The following is an 18,044-nucleotide window of genomic DNA, read 5'->3' on the forward strand; positions in this document are numbered from 1 at the left end:
ATTGACATATTGATACTTTTGACAACGCTAGTGTGTGTGTGTTTCTTGCTTGTGTGTGTGTGTTAGAGAGAGAGGGATGTGTGCTGTGTGCTGTTAGCAGTTTTTCGCTGAGATCAGGGATGAGATCAGACTTTTAATGTCATTTCATTAAGCGCTCGTGAGCATCTCTGACTTGAGCCGTCCAGTTTTGCTGTTGAGTTATATTACTGCAGTTCTTACATCACTCGCTCCCATTCCTTCACTTCAGGCCATCCTTTATCCCTTCTCCAATCAGTAGTGAATAAAGACGACCGTTAGTCTAAAACACATGTGTCAGGTTCCTAGCATTGTGATCTGTGTTTTCATTTGGGTGTCCTGTTTTTCTGAACCTTCACACTGCAAGAATGCAATACACCTTTTTAAATTTAATGGCCTTTATAAATGTCATATTATGTAAGTACTAATGGATTACTTAAAGAAGAATCTTAAAGGGATGGTTACCCCAAAATTGTGTGTGTGGTTGTGCAATTTTGTGTGCACTGTAAAAAATGCTGGGTTCCACAGAATTTATTCATGTTGTCGTAACACAAATCAATTAAGTTAACTTGACACTTTTAACAAATTTGTGTGGATTGAACGTAAAAAAAAATGAAGTTGTTCCAATGAAGTCTCAAGAATTGTGTTGTTTCAGCTCATTTTAAATAAGTAGTTTAAATAAGTAAAAATATATATTTTTGAGTGTGTGTGTGACAAAATTGTAATGAAAACAACATTAAAAATAAATAACAGATTTTCAAGTAACAGAGAACACAAATCTGCTATTAAATGGTATTTAAATTTTGATGACATTCCTTAATAAAACAACTGTAGTTATATATTTATACATTTAAACAACATTTTAGCAGTATAAATTAATTAGTTAATGTTAGTTTTTTAATGAGATTTTCTTTGAGGCACCACCTTGACATGGTTCCACATAGCGAAACATATTTAAATAAATTAATAAAGAATTGTAATTGAAAACCTGTTCATAATATAATGTGTAATGTACAAATGAAGTCAAAATTATTAGCAAAATTGTTATTATTATTTCAAATATTTCACAAATGATGTTTAACAGAGCAAGGCATTTTTCACAGTATTTCCTGTAATATTTTTTTTATTTTGAGGAAAGTCTTATTTGTTTTATTTTGACTTTAATAAAAGCAGTTTTAAAATGTTTTAAGGTCAATATAATTAGCCCCTATAACCCTCTGAGGTCGCCAGGTCATGCCACTGTGACCAACATTTTTTCTTATCAGTCTAAGCAACACTAAGAATACTCAAAATAAGGAAAATGAACAGTGTGCACACTCTTTCTTTTGTCTCATGGGCACCGCAGCTAGACAGTCGCCTACTTGCGGCACTTGTGCGAACTGATATTAGCCTATGTTTACAATTCTAGGTGCTGCATGCCTCGGCACATCCAATGTGCAACCCCCTTTAGGATGGTCTTGCTACAGACAGTTACAAGCCTTTTTGCATCCTTGTTGAAACTCACACTGTTAGCGAGATCAAAGATAAATGTTAATTTGGCAAGCTGAACACATTCTGTACTGTACAGGAGACACAGACAAGATTGATTGACAATAGTCTACAGCCAATTAGGACTCAGAACACAATCCAAACTGCGAGACTATAACCATGTTATAGCAAGGGACCACTGTACATTAACACACTGAAATAAATGTCTCAGCAACTTCAGGTTCACACAGACTTTAAACAATTAATATTTGCACCATATAATTAATGCTGATAACAGTAGCACCATTTCATTCCATTGACCTTATTTCCAGTCTCTCTTTGTCTCTCTCTCTCTGTCTCTCTCTCTCTCATCTCCGGATAGACAACAAGTTTGTGCTGCAGGCGTAAGCAGCTCCACATGTGTTGATCTCCAGTGTCTCTCTCCTTCATTAAGTCTATACATTAGCATGTCTCTGTCCTATTAGCAACGCAGCCTCTTCATCTAAAGCCGGACGCGATGAAGTGCTCACCTGGTGCTCCTCATGTGTGTGTTCGTGTGACTAAGACACTCGATTTGGCCCTTGTGATCACTGTGTGTGTGTGTGTAATATGTGTGTGGCAAGGGATGCCTGGTTGGCACGGCAAATTACCCTGCTAGCTATTTACACGCGGCGTAACAATATTAGAGTTTAGCATGAGACAGGGGGGAGGGACAACTTAATCGAGCGTATGAGGGGGCCCGATGCTTTTTTAACAAGACGAGAATGGAGAGAACGAAGAGGGAGAAGCGGAAAAAAGACAGATAGATGATGGCTTTTGTTGAAGCGATAAAGCACTCGCGAGGCTCAAAGGTTAGCAGGAGCTGGCACATTTTAATATGAAAAGAGCCCAGGCGTGTGGCACAGGAGACACACACGCTGTTGAATAGACCATCCCTTTTCTGTGTGTGTGTGTGTGTGACAGGTTTGGCACCACGTAATCCTGAGTTTCAGTCTTGTGAGACCCATCGCTGGTTTGGTTAAAAGTGCCCTGAAGTGCCTTGAAATGCTCAGCTTAGTTTTTATCTTAGATGTCTGATGTAATTTCAACTAAATCCAGAAGATAGTTCTGGAAATATTAGCATTTAGCAAATTAGCTTATAGTGTTCTGTTTATATCACAGCTTCAGCATGCTGGTCATTAGTTAAAATGCATGGCTTAGTTTTTATTCTAGATGTGTGTTGTAATTTCAACTAAAACTGGAAGACTGGGCCCGCTATATTAGCATTTAGCATATTAGCATATAATGTTTTGTTTAACTCTACTGAAAAAAACAGCTTAAAGCAGCCTAAGCTGGGTGGCTAGTTTTAGCTGGTTGACTAGCCTGGTTTTAGAGGGGTTCTGGCCACTTTCAGGCTGGTTTCCAGCCATTTTCAGCCTGGTCTTTGCTGGTCAGGCTGGAAAAAGCTGGACATAGCTGGTTTTAGTGGGGCTTTCAGCCTGGCAAGGCTGGTCAAGCTGGTTTTAGCTGGTCATATATGATGCCATAAAATGTCGATTTCTAAGGCAAAATCTGTGAAGAAAAGTCTATTTTGTGACATAAGAGTTGGATTTGGCTGTCAGCAGGATAATGGTGTGGGGTTTGAGCTTCATGTCTGCACTGATGGCCTGTAATGTCGCTGCCTCTTCAGGAAGTAGATCTGAATAATACAAGATCAAAGTGGGTCAATATGACATTCATTAGTGAAAGCTTTCCCTGCGTCTCTCAATTTTCCCGTCCATTGTTTCATCCCTGTTTTTCTCTGTCTCTTCCCCTGTTTTCTCTGTTTTTCTGGTGGTCAGGTTCAGCTAGTGCTTTAATTCAGCAGCTCTAGTGAGGAGAAAGCTTTATCATGCACCAGCAGCGGACGTGAGCGTAAGCCTTTGAACATTCGCCACAGAGCAGGGAAGAGGCGTAGAGCGTACTTCTCGCCTCTTTGTGACGCTCTCGCTGACCGCTGAAGCCTTTTCATGAGAAGAGAAAAGCACCGGCCGTCTGAGGAGAATTCAGGAGCGGTTGAGCTACATCTTAAAATACTGCAGTGCTGTTCTGGGTTGAGCTGTTGCACTTGGATTTGATTTTACTGTAGCGAATTGGTTCTGTTTTATTCTTTTCTCTTTTTTTTCAACAGGTCACTGTGCATTTACTTTCTTTGCAAACAGAAATATATTTGACATATTGAGATTATGTGTGTATGTATGTATGTATGTATGTATGTATGTATGTATGTATGTATGTATGTATGTATGTATGTATGTATGTATGTATGTATGTATGTATGCATGCATGTTTGTATTTTACATACATATAACTAAGAATGAAGAAATTAGATCTCTTGTATGTTTTTAAATAGTCACTAATAATAATAGTATTTTTGATATTAAACAGTTGGTAATAAATGATAGTATATTAGTAATATACACTTATTTTGTATGTAAAATGTAAATGATTTATTGTTGTATTTTTCTCATTGATAGCTTTATTATAATACAAAAAAAAAACATATCATATTTTTAGCAATGTATTTTCAAATGTTATTTTTATCAACCAACCAACCTATCCATCAACCAATCCATTAATCAATCAATCAATCAATCAATCAATAAATCAATCAATCAATCAATCAATCAATCGATCGATCGATAGATTAATTGATAGATCAATCTATCAATTAATCTATCAATCAATCTACCAGTCAGCCAATCAATAATTCAATAAACCAATCAATCAACCAGTCAACAAATTAACAAATAATCCAATCAATCAACCTGGCAATCAATCAACTAATCAATCAACCAATACACCAATCAATAAATTAATTAATCAACAAATCATCCAATCATCCATTCAATCTACCAGTCAACCAATCAACAAACCAACCAACCAACCAACAAACCAATCAGTCAACCAACTAAATCCAAATCAACAAACAATCCAATCAATCAACTAGTCAACCAATCAACTAATCAATCATCCAATTAATCAACCAGCCAGTCAACCAATCAGTCCACCAATCACCCAATCAATCAATCAATCAATCAATTAGTCAACCAACCAACAAACCAATCAATCAATCAGTCAATCAACAAACCAATCAATCAATCAATCAGTCAATCAACCAACCAATCAGTCAACTAGTCAACCAATCAATCAGTCAAAAAAACAGTCAGTCAGCCAACCATCCAACCAACCAACCATTCAATCAGTCAATCAATCAATCAGTCAACCAGTCAACCAATCAACCATCCAACCAAGCAACCAACCAATCAATCAGTGAACCGGTCAACCGATCAACCAGTCAACCAAACTATCAATCAAACAGTCAACCAATCATTCAACCAGCCAATTACAAAGTATCAATCTTTCAAAATATCTTTGTTCAGAAGGAAAAATCAATAAAAAGGTGTATGAATGTTTCCATTTTTGGGTGATCTGTCCCTTTAACTTTGACTTTAATAGCCAAAGGCAACCATGATGGAGTGTTCTGAACATCTGACACTTGGCTGTGCAGAAATTACTCACTTCAACTTTAGTCCACAGTTGCGAGGTGGTTTAGAAAACACGGCTGCACAAATCTGTTTCCACCACTGATGTCAAGCTCAATTCATTCCGGAGTTCATGCCGGATGCATGATAAGAAACCGCTCCCACGCAGCTCTTCTGTTATGACTTTTTTGGAGACTAGATCACAGATCAGCGTCCTTGTCCTGCCAAATGGCAACAAAATCTGCCTCTGTAACCATCGCAACCAGGCCTGCCTACACCTTAGTCTCCGTGCGTTGTGCAGAAAGTTGACAGATCAGTGTGACATGTCTGCTATTCTTACTCTTTCAATTTGAGGGGCCAACTCAGTCAGTGCGGGCCCTGTTTTAAATGCCATTATTTGTGTAAATGATTCATGGGAACCTGCTGGATGTGAAAGCTTTGTTTCTTGGCCGTTTTCTGTTTGTAATAATCTGAATCACTGAATTGTGCTTTGGTGGTGTATGGATGTTTTTTTTTTATGTTTGCTTAGATTTTTATTTTTTATAATTTTTTTTTTGCTAGGGTGTTGCTAAGGCAGTCTGAGTGTTTGAGTGTTTCGAGAGTGGTTGCTAGGGTGTTGCTAAGGTGTTTTGATTCATTATGTGATTGCTAACCTGTTCCAATTGTATGAACGTGTTTTTTGGTTGCTAGGGTGTTGCTAAGACAGTCTGCTTGTTGGAGTGTTTTGAGAGTGCTTGCTAGGGTGTTACTAAGGTGTTTAAGTTCATTATATAATTGCTTGTTTCGATTGTTTGAACACAGTTTTTTTGTTGTTGTTACTAGGGTGTTGCTAAGGTGTTTCAGTTCATTATATAATTGCTTGTTACAATTGTTTGAACACAGTTTTTTTTTTTTTGTTTGTTTTTGCTAGGGTGTTTCCAAGGCTATCTGAGTGTTTGAACACAATGCTTTATCATTGTTTGGGTGTTGCTGAGGTGTATCAGTTCATTATGTGATTACCAAGGTGTTCTTAATATTTGAAAACAATTTACACTTTGGTTTTGAGAGTGGTTGCTATGATGTTGATAAGGTGTTTTGGTTAAGTTAAGGTGTCCGGGTTGTTTGAGCACATATTTTTTACGTTGCTAGGGTGTTGCTAAGGCAGTTTGAGTGCTTTGAGAGTGGTTGCTAGGATGTTGATAAGGAGTTTCAGTTCATTATATGATTGTTTGTTGTTCTGATTGCTTGGACTGAACACAGTTTTTTTGGTTGCTAGGGTGTCACTAAGGCATAAAGAGTGTTTGAACACATTGTATTATGATTGTTTGGGTGTTGCTAAGGTGTATTAGTTTATTATGTGACTGCCAAGGTGGTCAGCATTTTTTAACACATTTTACACAGTGGTTGCTAGGGTGTCAGTTTATTATATGATTGCTTGGTGTTCCGATTGTTTGAACAGTTGCAAAGATGTATCAGTTCATTATGTGATTGCCAAGGAGTTTAGAATAAAAACATTTTACACATTGGTTTTGAGAGTGGTTGCTAGGGTGTTACTAAGGTGTTTCAGTTCATTATGTGCTAACGTCTTTCAGTTGTTTGAATGTTGTTTTTTGTTTTTTTTTTGGTTGCAAGGGTTTCACTAAGGCAGTCTGAGTGTTTAAGAACATTGTTTTATGGTTGTTAGGGTGTTGCTAAGGTGTAGTACATTGTTTTATAGTACAGTATAGTATAGCACATGTGTATAGTTGATAGGGTGTTACTTAGTTGCTGGGGTGTTTGAGCATGTTTCAAGGTTGCTAGGGTGGCACTGAGAGATATTAAGTCTTTAAGAACACGTTGTTTTTTGGTTGCTAGGATGTCGCTAAGGCGGTTTGAGTAATGTTTATGGCTGTTAGGTGATGCCAAGGTGTTCTGGGTGTTAAAGTACAGTGTTTTATAATGTTTTTTTAGGTTGTTGCCAAGGTATTGTAAGTGTTTGAGCACATTTAGATGGTTGCTATGGTGGTTCTGGTTGCTAGAGTTTTGGTTCTTTGAGTGTTTGAACATGTTTGAGGTTGATAGGATCTCACTCACAAGAGATTTCAGCTGTTTAAACATTGTTTTGTTTTGGTTGCTTGGGTGTTGCTGAGATGTTTTGAGGATTTTAGCATTATTTATGGTTTCTAGAGTGCTGCTGTGGTGTTCTGAACATTTGAGCAGATTGTTTTGTGATCGCCAGGGTAGTTCTAACGTCGACAGATCAGTGTTGTTTATGTTGTGTTTGGCGTTCTTATTCTGTCACCTTGAAGTGCCAACTCTGTCAATGTGGGCTCAGTAGTTAAATGACTTAAATGCCGTTATTGATGTAAATGAGTCATCTTAAACTGTCGAATGCGGAAGCTTTGCTCTTTGGTCATTTTCTGTGTGTAATAACCTGCATTACTGGATTGTGTTTGTGAGTTGTTTTTATCTTTTATCTTTTCTATATTTTCTCTTGACGATTGATGAGTGTTGGTTCATTCTGTCTTTGATCTGTCCATCTCACAGCACCTCTGCTTCAAAGATGAAAGGTGACGAGAAAGGAAAGAGAAGACATCAAATTTGTAGTTTTTTTGAAAACCCATTTGGTAATAGGAAGTAATGAATGGTTGCCAGGATGTTGAATTAATACTTTGTGCTATATGTGTTGCTAGGCATTGCTGCTGTATACTTATGTCAGGGTATGTGAATGGGTCAATTAAAAATTTTGCTGTGTTGTTGCTAAGGTGTTTCTATGTGGTTGTCAATGTGTTTGGTGTAGTTTTTAGTGTGTTGCTCTATGGATCTTTTCTAAATGGTTGCTAGGGAATTCAAAGTGGTTGCTGGGGTGTTCTGAGTAATTCAGTTCATCATGGCAGCTAATCCCCATGTTGGCATGGGTTTCCTCCAGGTGTTTCGGTTCCCCCCACAGTCCATAGACATGCGTTATAGGTAAATTGGGTAAACTTAATAGGCCGTAGTGTATGTGTATGTGTATGTGTGTGCATGCAAAAGTATAGGTGTTTCCCGGTGCTGGCTAAGCTGAAGGAAATTGATTTAATGATTTGGCAGCTAAGGTGTTCTGGATGTCTGAGCACATTTATTTATGGTTGCTAAGGTGTTCAAATGCACTGTATGTTTGCTTGGGCATGCTAGGATATTGTGGATGTTTATGGATATTTGTGGTTGCTAGTTGTTAATTTTTAGCGTTAAGGTTTTAGTCCTTGTTGTTTGTAAGAGTTCTAGCTAAATGCTAGGGTGTTGTTAAGTCCCCCTCACTTTTCGAGACAGACCATTTAGAAGCAGGTGATTTGTAATTATATGAACATATTTTGTAGGATCTCATTTTAAAGCATACAAACTAAATTCTAGGTGTATGCTAGTTTTGTTGAATAAAATCAGCAAACAATGTAAATGAAATATGACATCAAGATGCTGCGGTGCCAGAAACTTGTATTATTGTTGGCTAAGTAAAGTAATGGCTAGTTTTTGAAGTAACTTATAACAGTGCATGCGCCTCAATGTGCATACTTTCCACCCTAATTTATTGAATATTACTAATGTTATATACTATTTAGATCAGAAAGGTGGATATGGACATTGAGACGCAGGGATATTGATGGTCATATGAGTTGATCATAACGGAGATACATTCACAAACAAATTGCTTCCTCCATTATTATGAGAAGTGAAAGCAGGAGATGAGGTGTGTTTCAGGGTTTTCAAATTTAACATGGAGGGAGGGTAATACATTTCCATGCACACAAACGCATGCTCTTTATTAGCAATGCTTGTGCGATCACTTATCCATCAATGTAGAAAAGTGATGTTAGATTATAATTTTCGTAATTTTAAATAATATTTGCATACTGACCACCGTAAAAACACCCAATCATAGATATGTTTATATGTTCACATATCTATGGCTCTGGATGGCCAGTCCTCCACTGCACCTTGTTCCACGTTCATTTAAAAGGAGCGCTACCCTGTACTAAAATGGCAGCTCTATTAATGCATGCTTTCTAATAGACAACAATAGTGTAGGTGATATCTAATGTAAATATCTTTGACAATGCATAAAAACAGTCATTTTTTCCCTTGTGAAATCAGGCTAGTTTTAATACATTTTAAGGTGTTTCTTGGGTGGTCTGGTTTCTAAAGTGTGGTCAAAGGTGTTCTTAGTCCTTTCACATTCAGTATTATCTATCATTATCTATCTAAGACTATAAAATACACAAGACATGTCACTCTATTCTTTTGAATGGGGAAAAGTGTAACTGTCAATTTGGCAAATGAAGCCCCGCCTTCTTATACAGGAGCCAATCAGCAATCGCTATATGGGGCATAAAGCCTGCCTTCTAGTACAAGAACCAATCAGCTATTGCTACAGTCTGACATTTCTCTGGGGGAGGGGTTTGGACCAGATGTGAATTTCTGCAGATTTTGTGTAACTCAAACATTTAGAAATGAAACTAAAGACACGTTGTTGTTGTTGTTTAATATGATTGTTGTTTCATAATATGAAGTTTAATCCTAAGCTTGCCAAGCCCTTTTGGAATTTGATGTTTCTCCATGCAAACAGAATTTCTGAGCTTACTGCCTGAGAGCCATTTCAAAGATTGCAGCCGAGTGAAAAACTTGCCTTAAAGGAACTTTGTTATTATACATTTTTTTCGGGCAATCTAGATGGTTGCTAAGGTGTTTCTATGGTGTTGTGGTGAATATGTGGTGTGGAAATGTCATCGCTATTTGTCTTAACCAATCAGTCATCAAATAAAAGACTTTTTTCTTCTCTTGATAGGTGTCTCTCATGTGTGAATGGCTCTTTTCCATGCCACTGGTGCAAATATCGACACATGTGCACCCACAATGCCAACGACTGCTCGTTCCAGGAGGGCCGTGTCAACATGTCTGAGGTCAGTCTATCTAATACAACACAAACCCTGTTTTTTTCTGCACACAACTCTGCTTTAATTGAATTGAAAATTGCTTTTCATGTCTGCAAGCCATCACCAAAAAACACAAGGGTGCAGATGCACACATGGGCGGTCATGTCCTATTTGTGAGCGCTGTTCTTTTTCGCGCTGGCTTTGTGCGAGCAGCTGTTCTAAGGAGAGCTGCGCTGGATTAATGCACTTATAAACGGCACTGACTGAATGACTATGCAAATTGTATCGTGTTGTACATTTACAAATGCTACATTTGCATAAAAACCAATATCAATCACATCTCTCCCTCCTTCTCGTATGAGCGCTGGAAGCACTACGCGTGTACAGTGGGTTATGATTACCGACGCACACGCATCAATCCTCCACATGCCCGTTCTCGACTGCCGAACTGTCTCGGGGGAGCATTTGTATCTCAAACCGTTTTGAGTCGACCAGGGGGCTGTTCACGCATGCCACAGCTGTTAAACAGCGCTTTCAGTGTCGAGAAGGGCATTTGGGTGTAATGTACATAAATGTTTACCATTTTCCACATAATGTTATCGGCGTTTGCTCCCAGGTACTCACCGGACGTGCTGCAGTATCCATTTCTTCAGCATTTGGTGTTCCTGAGGATCCAATATAATTAACCCGTAGGCATTTATTGAAATAATAATATAGTAATAAATAATAATAAATGATAAAAAAAATAATAAAAATAAATAAATGCACTGCTAAATTTGCAAATAAATGAACAAATAAATGAACAAATAAATAAACGAATAAATGGACAAATAAATGAATAAACAAATTAACAAATAAATGAACAAATAAATGGACAAATAAATGAATAAATAAATGAACGAATAAATGAATGAATAAAGGAACAAATACATGAACAAATAATTGAATGAATAAATGAAAGAATATATGAATGAATAAATGGCCGAATAAATTAACGAATAAATGAATGAATAAATGAAAAAATAAATGAATGAATAAATGAACAAATAAATGAACAAATAAACAAATAAATTAACAAATAAAATAACTAAAAATTGAATGAATGAATAAATAAATAAATAAATAAATAATTAAACAAATGATTGAATGAATAAATAAATAAACAAATAGATAAACGAATGATTGAATGAATGAATAAATAAATAAACAAACAAATACATAAACAAATGATTAACTGAATCAATATCAAATGAAACAAATGAATATATATAAAGATTAAAAAATAAATTAACCAGTTGCAATATTATTATTATTATTATTATTATTATTATTATTATTACTACTACTACTTCAACTAATGCATGCACACTCATTTAAATATCATTGTTAAAGCCTTGTAATAAATGATTATTTTTATGACTAGTGTTATTATTTTTTTTATATTTTATATTTAAATATTTTTTATTTGAATTATAATTGTTGTTTATTTAATTACTATTTTTTAAACCTTTATACTGACATGGGGTTAATTCTAAGGGCATTTCATACTTTACAGGATCTTATCATGATGCCTTGAAGGAACGCAATGTTTATGATTTAGGTAGACTTAACTTTATATTGTCTTTTGCTTGGATTGGGAATATAGTGAATGTTAAAGAGTCTTTATCACAAATGTGCAGCAAAATGTCTTTAACCCCTTTATCCTTGACTGTACGCATACTGTATAATGTCCTCAAATGGCTTTATAGATTTGTAAAATGATTCCTGAATAATTCTGAAGGATTTTATCAGCAGTAATCTGGGTCTGTGGAGATTCAGGAGAGCAATGATACATTTTATTTTCTTCATTTATAATAATTAACCATTTGATTGTAGCATGTTATTCGTTGATTGAGTCTGATCGATTATACTTGGTGCAGAGATCTGATCTAACAATTTACATATTAGAAAACTGCTGCAGGATTTATTTAAACAGCAGTTGCAATGCCCTTCACTATCATTGGCACTCTTGATAAATATGAAGATGAATGGGTAAATATATTTATTATTTACCCTTTTGATCTTTGAACACTATAAGACACTTCAGTTTGTTTTCGGATGTGAATAGAGGCTTTTTAAAGCAAATCTTTTCAGTTTACAAAGGCAAGAAAAAGCAAATGCTAAATGTGAATAGGGGTGTTTTAGTTGTTAGAGACAAGCATAATAAACACAGCTAGTTAGTCATAAATTTTGCACAAATGAACAGATTGTTATTCTAAATGTGGCATTTCAATCACTTGTTTTTCATTTGATGCTACAAAATGAGCATTAACATTAAGTGTAATCGTATTATATGTGTTATATGTATAATATTAGTAATGCTGAATTGATGTTTTTTGCCCCTCGAAACACCTTCTTAAAAGTGTGTGTGTGTGTGTTTTTAAATTACTTGTTTATTGGTTTTAATAAACATACAAATGAAAACAAAAACAAAAGACACATGTATAGCAGCAAAAGTCTTCAAAATAAAAAAATAAATAATTTTTTTTTTTTAGTTTTAAATATTTGGAGCAAAAGATAAAATGGTCAAAAAATAAAGACTTTTTTCCACAACCTTCTTTGTTTATATATATCAAGGGTGCCAATATTGTTGTGCACTGTAGATGTCATGACTTCATGAGCTGGCTTTGTTGTATCCATGAAGCTGCGGTGATGTGTGTGGGATAATAAACACTGCGGGAAAAGCTCTTGACGTGGAGGCTGGTGGCGTGTGGTGTTTATTGGGTGGAGGTTGAGGGCGAGACAGCGACTGAAGGTGTGGGATTGAGGTAGAACTGAAGGATAGGTGTTTCTCGTCTGGTGTCTTCTGGTGGTTAATAACTGCTGGTTGAAGTGAGATTTCAGAGATTGCTTTTCTTTATTATTGTCAGACAGGTTTCTAGAATGAGTGAGGTGTCTATGTTGACAGCATTTGGGGGAATCATAAGGGTGTTTTGGTGTAGGACTAATGTTAATACAGTTAACACAAGCAGCCATTCACGATCAGAATCAGAAAGAGCTTTATTGCCAGGCATGTTCACAAGGAATTTGTTTTCATGAAAGAGCTTCTGCAAAGCAACAGAATTACAGAGACAGGACAAAAACAGATATTAAGTATATTTAAAAATTAAAGTAGTGAATGCAATTATACAAACTGAAATGTGTATTTACAGGTATATTACTATATACAACATTATATGTGCAGCTGTTATGTGCAAGTTGGCATGCAAAGTTTGTTGTTAAATAAGCGTTAATGTGTTTAAAAAGTGTATAGCAAGTAGTGATGTTTGTTTCATAATTATTATCATCAAGTGTTCATGAGATGGATTACCTGAGGGAAGAAACTGTTTCTGTGTCGGGCTCTCTAGTGCACAGTGCTCTGTAGCATCGACCAGAGAGTAAAAGTTCAAAGAGGCGGTGTGCTGGGTGTGAGGGGTCCAGAGTGATTTTGGCAGCCCTTCTGCTTGCTCTTAATAACTACAGTTCTTAGAGAGTAGGGAGGGTTGTACCAGTGATTCGCTCAGCTGTCTGAACTATTCAACGTAGTCTTCGGAGGTCGGATTCGGTTGCTGAGCTAAACCAGACAGTTATTGATGTGCAGAGAACGGATTCAATGATGGAAGTGTAAAACTGTTTTAGCAGCTCCTTTGGAAGCTTGAACTTCCTCAATTAATAAAGGAAGTACAGCCTTTGTTGAGCTTTTTTGACAATGGACTCAATGTGAGTGTCCCATTTCAGGTCCTGAGAAATGGTGGTGCCCAGAGACCTGAATGACTTAAAAATACTTTAATCGTTAAGCGTTGAGGAGCTATAAACACAAACATACAAAGCAAAGACATTTTCATAGTATCTCTTATTATATATTTTTTTCTTCTTGAGGAAAGTTTGATTTTCTTTAGTTTTGTTGAAATAAAAGTAGCTTTTAATTTTTAAAATGCTGTTAAGGTCAATATTTTTGTCTAGTAAAATAATATGTACTGTCATCATGAGAAATTTATTTTTAGCGCAGTGGGTAGCAAAATCGCCTCACAGCAAGAAGGTCACTGGTTCGAGCCCCAGCTGGGTCAGTTGGCATTTCAGTGTGGAGTTCGCATGTTCTACTGTGTTTGTGTGGGTTTCCTCCGGGTGCTTCAGTTTCCCCCACAAACTCAAAGACATGCGGAACAGGTGAATTGGACCAGCTAAAATGGCAGTAGTGTATGTGATTGTGTGCAAAAGTGAATGGGTATTTCCCAGTGTTGGGTTGCGGCTGGAAGGGCATCCAATGCATAAAACATATGCTGTATAAGCTGGCAGTTCATTCCGTTTTGATAAAGGGACTAAGCCGAAAAAAAATAAATGAATGAATGAAAACAATTATGTTTAAAATAAAAAAAATTATAAATTAAAATTTCATGGTAGGGCTAATTTTGCCTTTAACTGTATTTAAAAAAATAAGTAAATAAATGAGCAAATAAAAAATAAATAAATAATAAGCAAATAAATAAATAAATAAATTAACATATAAATAAATTAGCAAATAAATAAATAAATTAGCAAATAAATAAACAAATAAATAAATAAGCAAATACATAATTAAGAAAATAAATGAATAAGCAATAAATAAATAAATAAGCAAATAAATAAACAAATAAATAAATAAGCAAATAAATAATTAAGAAAATAAATGAATAAGCAATAAATAAATAAATAAGCATATAAATAAATAAATAAATAAGCAAATAAATAAGCAAATAAATAAATAAATAGAGTTAATAAATATATTTGTTTCCCAGAGATGGGTTGTGGCTGGGAGTTCATCCGTTGCGTAAAAACGTGCTTGATAAGTTGGCGTTTCATTCCGCTGTGGCGACCCCAGATAAATAAAGGGACTAAGCTGACAAGAAAATGAATGAATGTATTATATTTAAGAATGTTTACATTTATGCATTTTTACTTTTACTTTTTCAACTTATTAATACTTTAATATTGAGGGCTAGATGAGCAATAAAGAAATATTGCTTTTTAAAATGTATTATATTGATTACTTTTTTTTAAAGAATTCTGATAGTTGTATAATATGAAAATTAGCATTTGTCCTCCATTTTGACAAATACTGTGCTGATCACTTCATCTCCGCCATTATTACAGCTCAGTCTCAGAACCGCCTTACCTTAAGAAGTAGCCAGACATGAAAGATAAACCGTGCACTCACCGCGCGTAATGAGTCACATTTGCAAATCAAAAGTATATAAATCAACATTTGCCTGACAGCGGATAAACAGAGGAACACATTAAATCTGACCAGGCGGAAAATTGCTTCAGTAAGCCACACTTGAGGAATCCACAAGGAGAAATAAACAAACACAAATATAAACAAACAAGCAAATATCGCCGCTAACACATTTGTTCCAGACGTCGTTTTTTGTGAACACAGCTGTCGGACGGGTCCCTTATTGTAGTCAGCACTTTCGCCCTTTGCTATTGCCAAGAGTATAAGCCCGTGTCACAGAGCCACTTATAACCAGATTCACTTCAGTCCAGTTCCTCCATGGAGTTTGAAAAAGTTTTTCAGCTTTTCTGTCCTTCAAATTAAGTGTTTCCAGTTTTGGGAACTTTCATTCAAAGAATTCAATTTTTTGGCTTTGCGCTTTGTTTTTATAAAAGTAATGTAGCGCTTGGTGTTTTTGATTGACATTGACACAAGCATATCTGCGGCCAAAATTTTTTCGGGTTCATTTTTGTTTTGTTTGTTTCTTTACATAATTTTCCTACAGTAAACTAATGCTCAATATGTTTGTAATATTGCTGTGGAAAAACTCTTGAGTTTTTAGGGGTTCTTCATTTTCTGTTGTTGGTAATTTGTTACTTTTAATAAGTTGCCTTTAAATGGCAGCAATCATGCAAAATCAACTTTTGGAAGCTGTGTGTCCAGCGCCATATTGGAGTGATGTAAACACAACAAATCTCTTTTTCTTTAATTTTCTGAAGTTAAAATAAAATCCAAATTGCAGTGATTTTGAGGCCCACCGTAATGTCACATAACGGTGTGGTCTCTCCCACTGCCCACCAATATTGATTGACAGGTGCATATTAACATGTCTTTTTAGTATTGCGTATAATCATTTTTACAAGACATGATTTGCAAAGAAACTGGGAATAAAAGATCTGTTCCTACTCTCTGTGATCCAACTGCACTTCAATAAGCAGTAAGTGATAGACCATGTATTTTTTTCATCATCATTTTTTTTCATATCATTTTAAACTATACTTTGGGAAGCTACATAATTTATAATCACTGTATAGTGTACACAACTATAAACAAGAAAGCTTCTATCACACAAAAGGAGTCCCAGTTTGCTGATAGTTATTTTGTACAGTTAGCTATAATCGATTTCTTTACAGCATCAGGAATACCTGTTTGGTATATATAAATAATTAATTACAAATTACTGACTACTACTGGAAATTTGTAATCTGATTACATTACTAATTGCCTAATGTAAAAAGTAATCAGATTACCAAAAACTTTACTTTTAAGTTACTTTTAAAACAAATAAAATATACCTATAAAAATACAAAATAAACTGCAGCTCTTTCAGAAATGTTATATTCGCTAAAAACACTACAATGGGTTGATCTCAGCAGCTTGACATATGCAAGACTTAAAGAGATAATTCACCCAAAATCGTTTACTGTTTGTTATCTTGTTATTTATTTATTTATTTATTTTTTATTTTTTTATTAGTTTTATTAGTTTTTTTTAACAAAAAAGACATTTAGAAGCAAATTGACTACCAGTAACCATTGACATTCATAGTATCAAAAAGCACTGCAGTGTTTGGGTGGTCTGTAGTCTACCGAAATGTGTATATGCCATACAAGGTATAGACCTGATTGGTCTGCCCTTGTCACGTGACTCGCAATATTTTTGTTTCTGTGCTCAATGAAGTAAAGTAATGTCTGTATTTCCACTTGAAGAAGCAACCACTCTTGTCAGCAACCATTTGAGCTGCCATTCTCCAGCAATTTAAAAACGTATGGTTATTAACTGACGTTGCACTTATAAAAACTATATTTGTAATGTAAGTAACGCAATTACATTGACATAGTAACTGCATTCTAATTACACTTATATAAAAGGTCATTCATTACATTACTTTCCCCATTGCGTTGCTTCCCCAAAAATGTAATTAAAATAAAGTACTGTGTGTTACTGTGAAACATGTGTCACCCATCTCTGCGTATAATATACTTTTAATTATAATTATATTACATTATTATGCTGCAGTGTGTTGTGTTGTTATATAAAAAATATATTACTACTACTTTGTATTAATTATATGTTAAATAAATATGTTGAATTCTATTAAGATGTACATTGTTAGAAAATAATACAAAATCTCTGTATTGAGTACTTGAGGAATAATATATAATAATATATAATTATATTTAGTTGTTTATTTATTTAATTTAAGAGTTTGAAAAGCTTTAAAAAATGCTAAAAGTTAAAAAAAACATAATTATTTTGCTGTATATAATGATATTTATAACATTTTAGTTTTTTTTATTTAAAATTTGATAGGACATGGTATCGCAGCACAATTTCCTGAAACGTGTCAAACACACACTTAAATCGATATTTGACTAATAAAAACAATAATATATAACATGATAAACAAACAAAGTTAAACAATAATTTAAAAAAACACTCTAGATTTTAAGTTACCTGTACTAGAGCTGTAATCGAGCCTTTAAAATTAGGCTTGATGGGGCCCGAGCCCGACAGGTACATTTTGATTGACAGCTTTTTAAAAGCCCGAACCCGTTTACAGCCCGACATTATTCAAATGTGCACATGGCAGGCACACAGCTCTTTTGCCTTTTTCAAGAATGAGTCATTTTTATGTTTTAACATAATTTATTCGTAACAAATGTAGGCTATAGGCCACCTGAAAGTTTGAACTAAGAAATAAAATAAGTCCTCTGTAACATTGTAACATCTCAGCACTCTAAATAGGCCTAGGTACATACACTTAGCCTTTAAAAAAAAGTCTTTCTTAACAAATTAAATTAAAATTAATTCTAAATTATGACAGGTATTTGGTAATAATGAAATTACGATAAAGGCTCTGGGGGATTTGTTCTTCTCTTCTGTTCTTCACTTATCTTCACAATCTGGCCTTAAAGCGACGGT

General features: G+C 35.0%; 1 protein-coding gene across 2 annotated transcripts in view; it reads left to right on the forward strand.

The window, feature by feature from the left end:
* plxna1a (plexin A1a) overlaps window positions 1-18,044 on the forward strand; it is a 423,762-nt gene that overhangs the window by 233,681 nt on the left and 172,037 nt on the right. For both annotated transcript variants that reach the window (XM_087307529.1, XM_087307530.1), the window contains exon 9: window positions 9,763-9,877. In XM_087307529.1, coding sequence (XP_087163655.1) covers window positions 9,763-9,877 — 115 coding nt within the window. The remainder of the gene's footprint in view (window positions 1-9,762; window positions 9,878-18,044) is intronic.

Source organism: Danio rerio, chromosome 23 (assembly GCF_052040795.2).
Source record: "Danio rerio strain M-AB ecotype USA chromosome 23, GRCz13ab, whole genome shotgun sequence".
NCBI classification, from domain to species: Eukaryota; Metazoa; Chordata; class Actinopteri; order Cypriniformes; family Danionidae; genus Danio; species Danio rerio.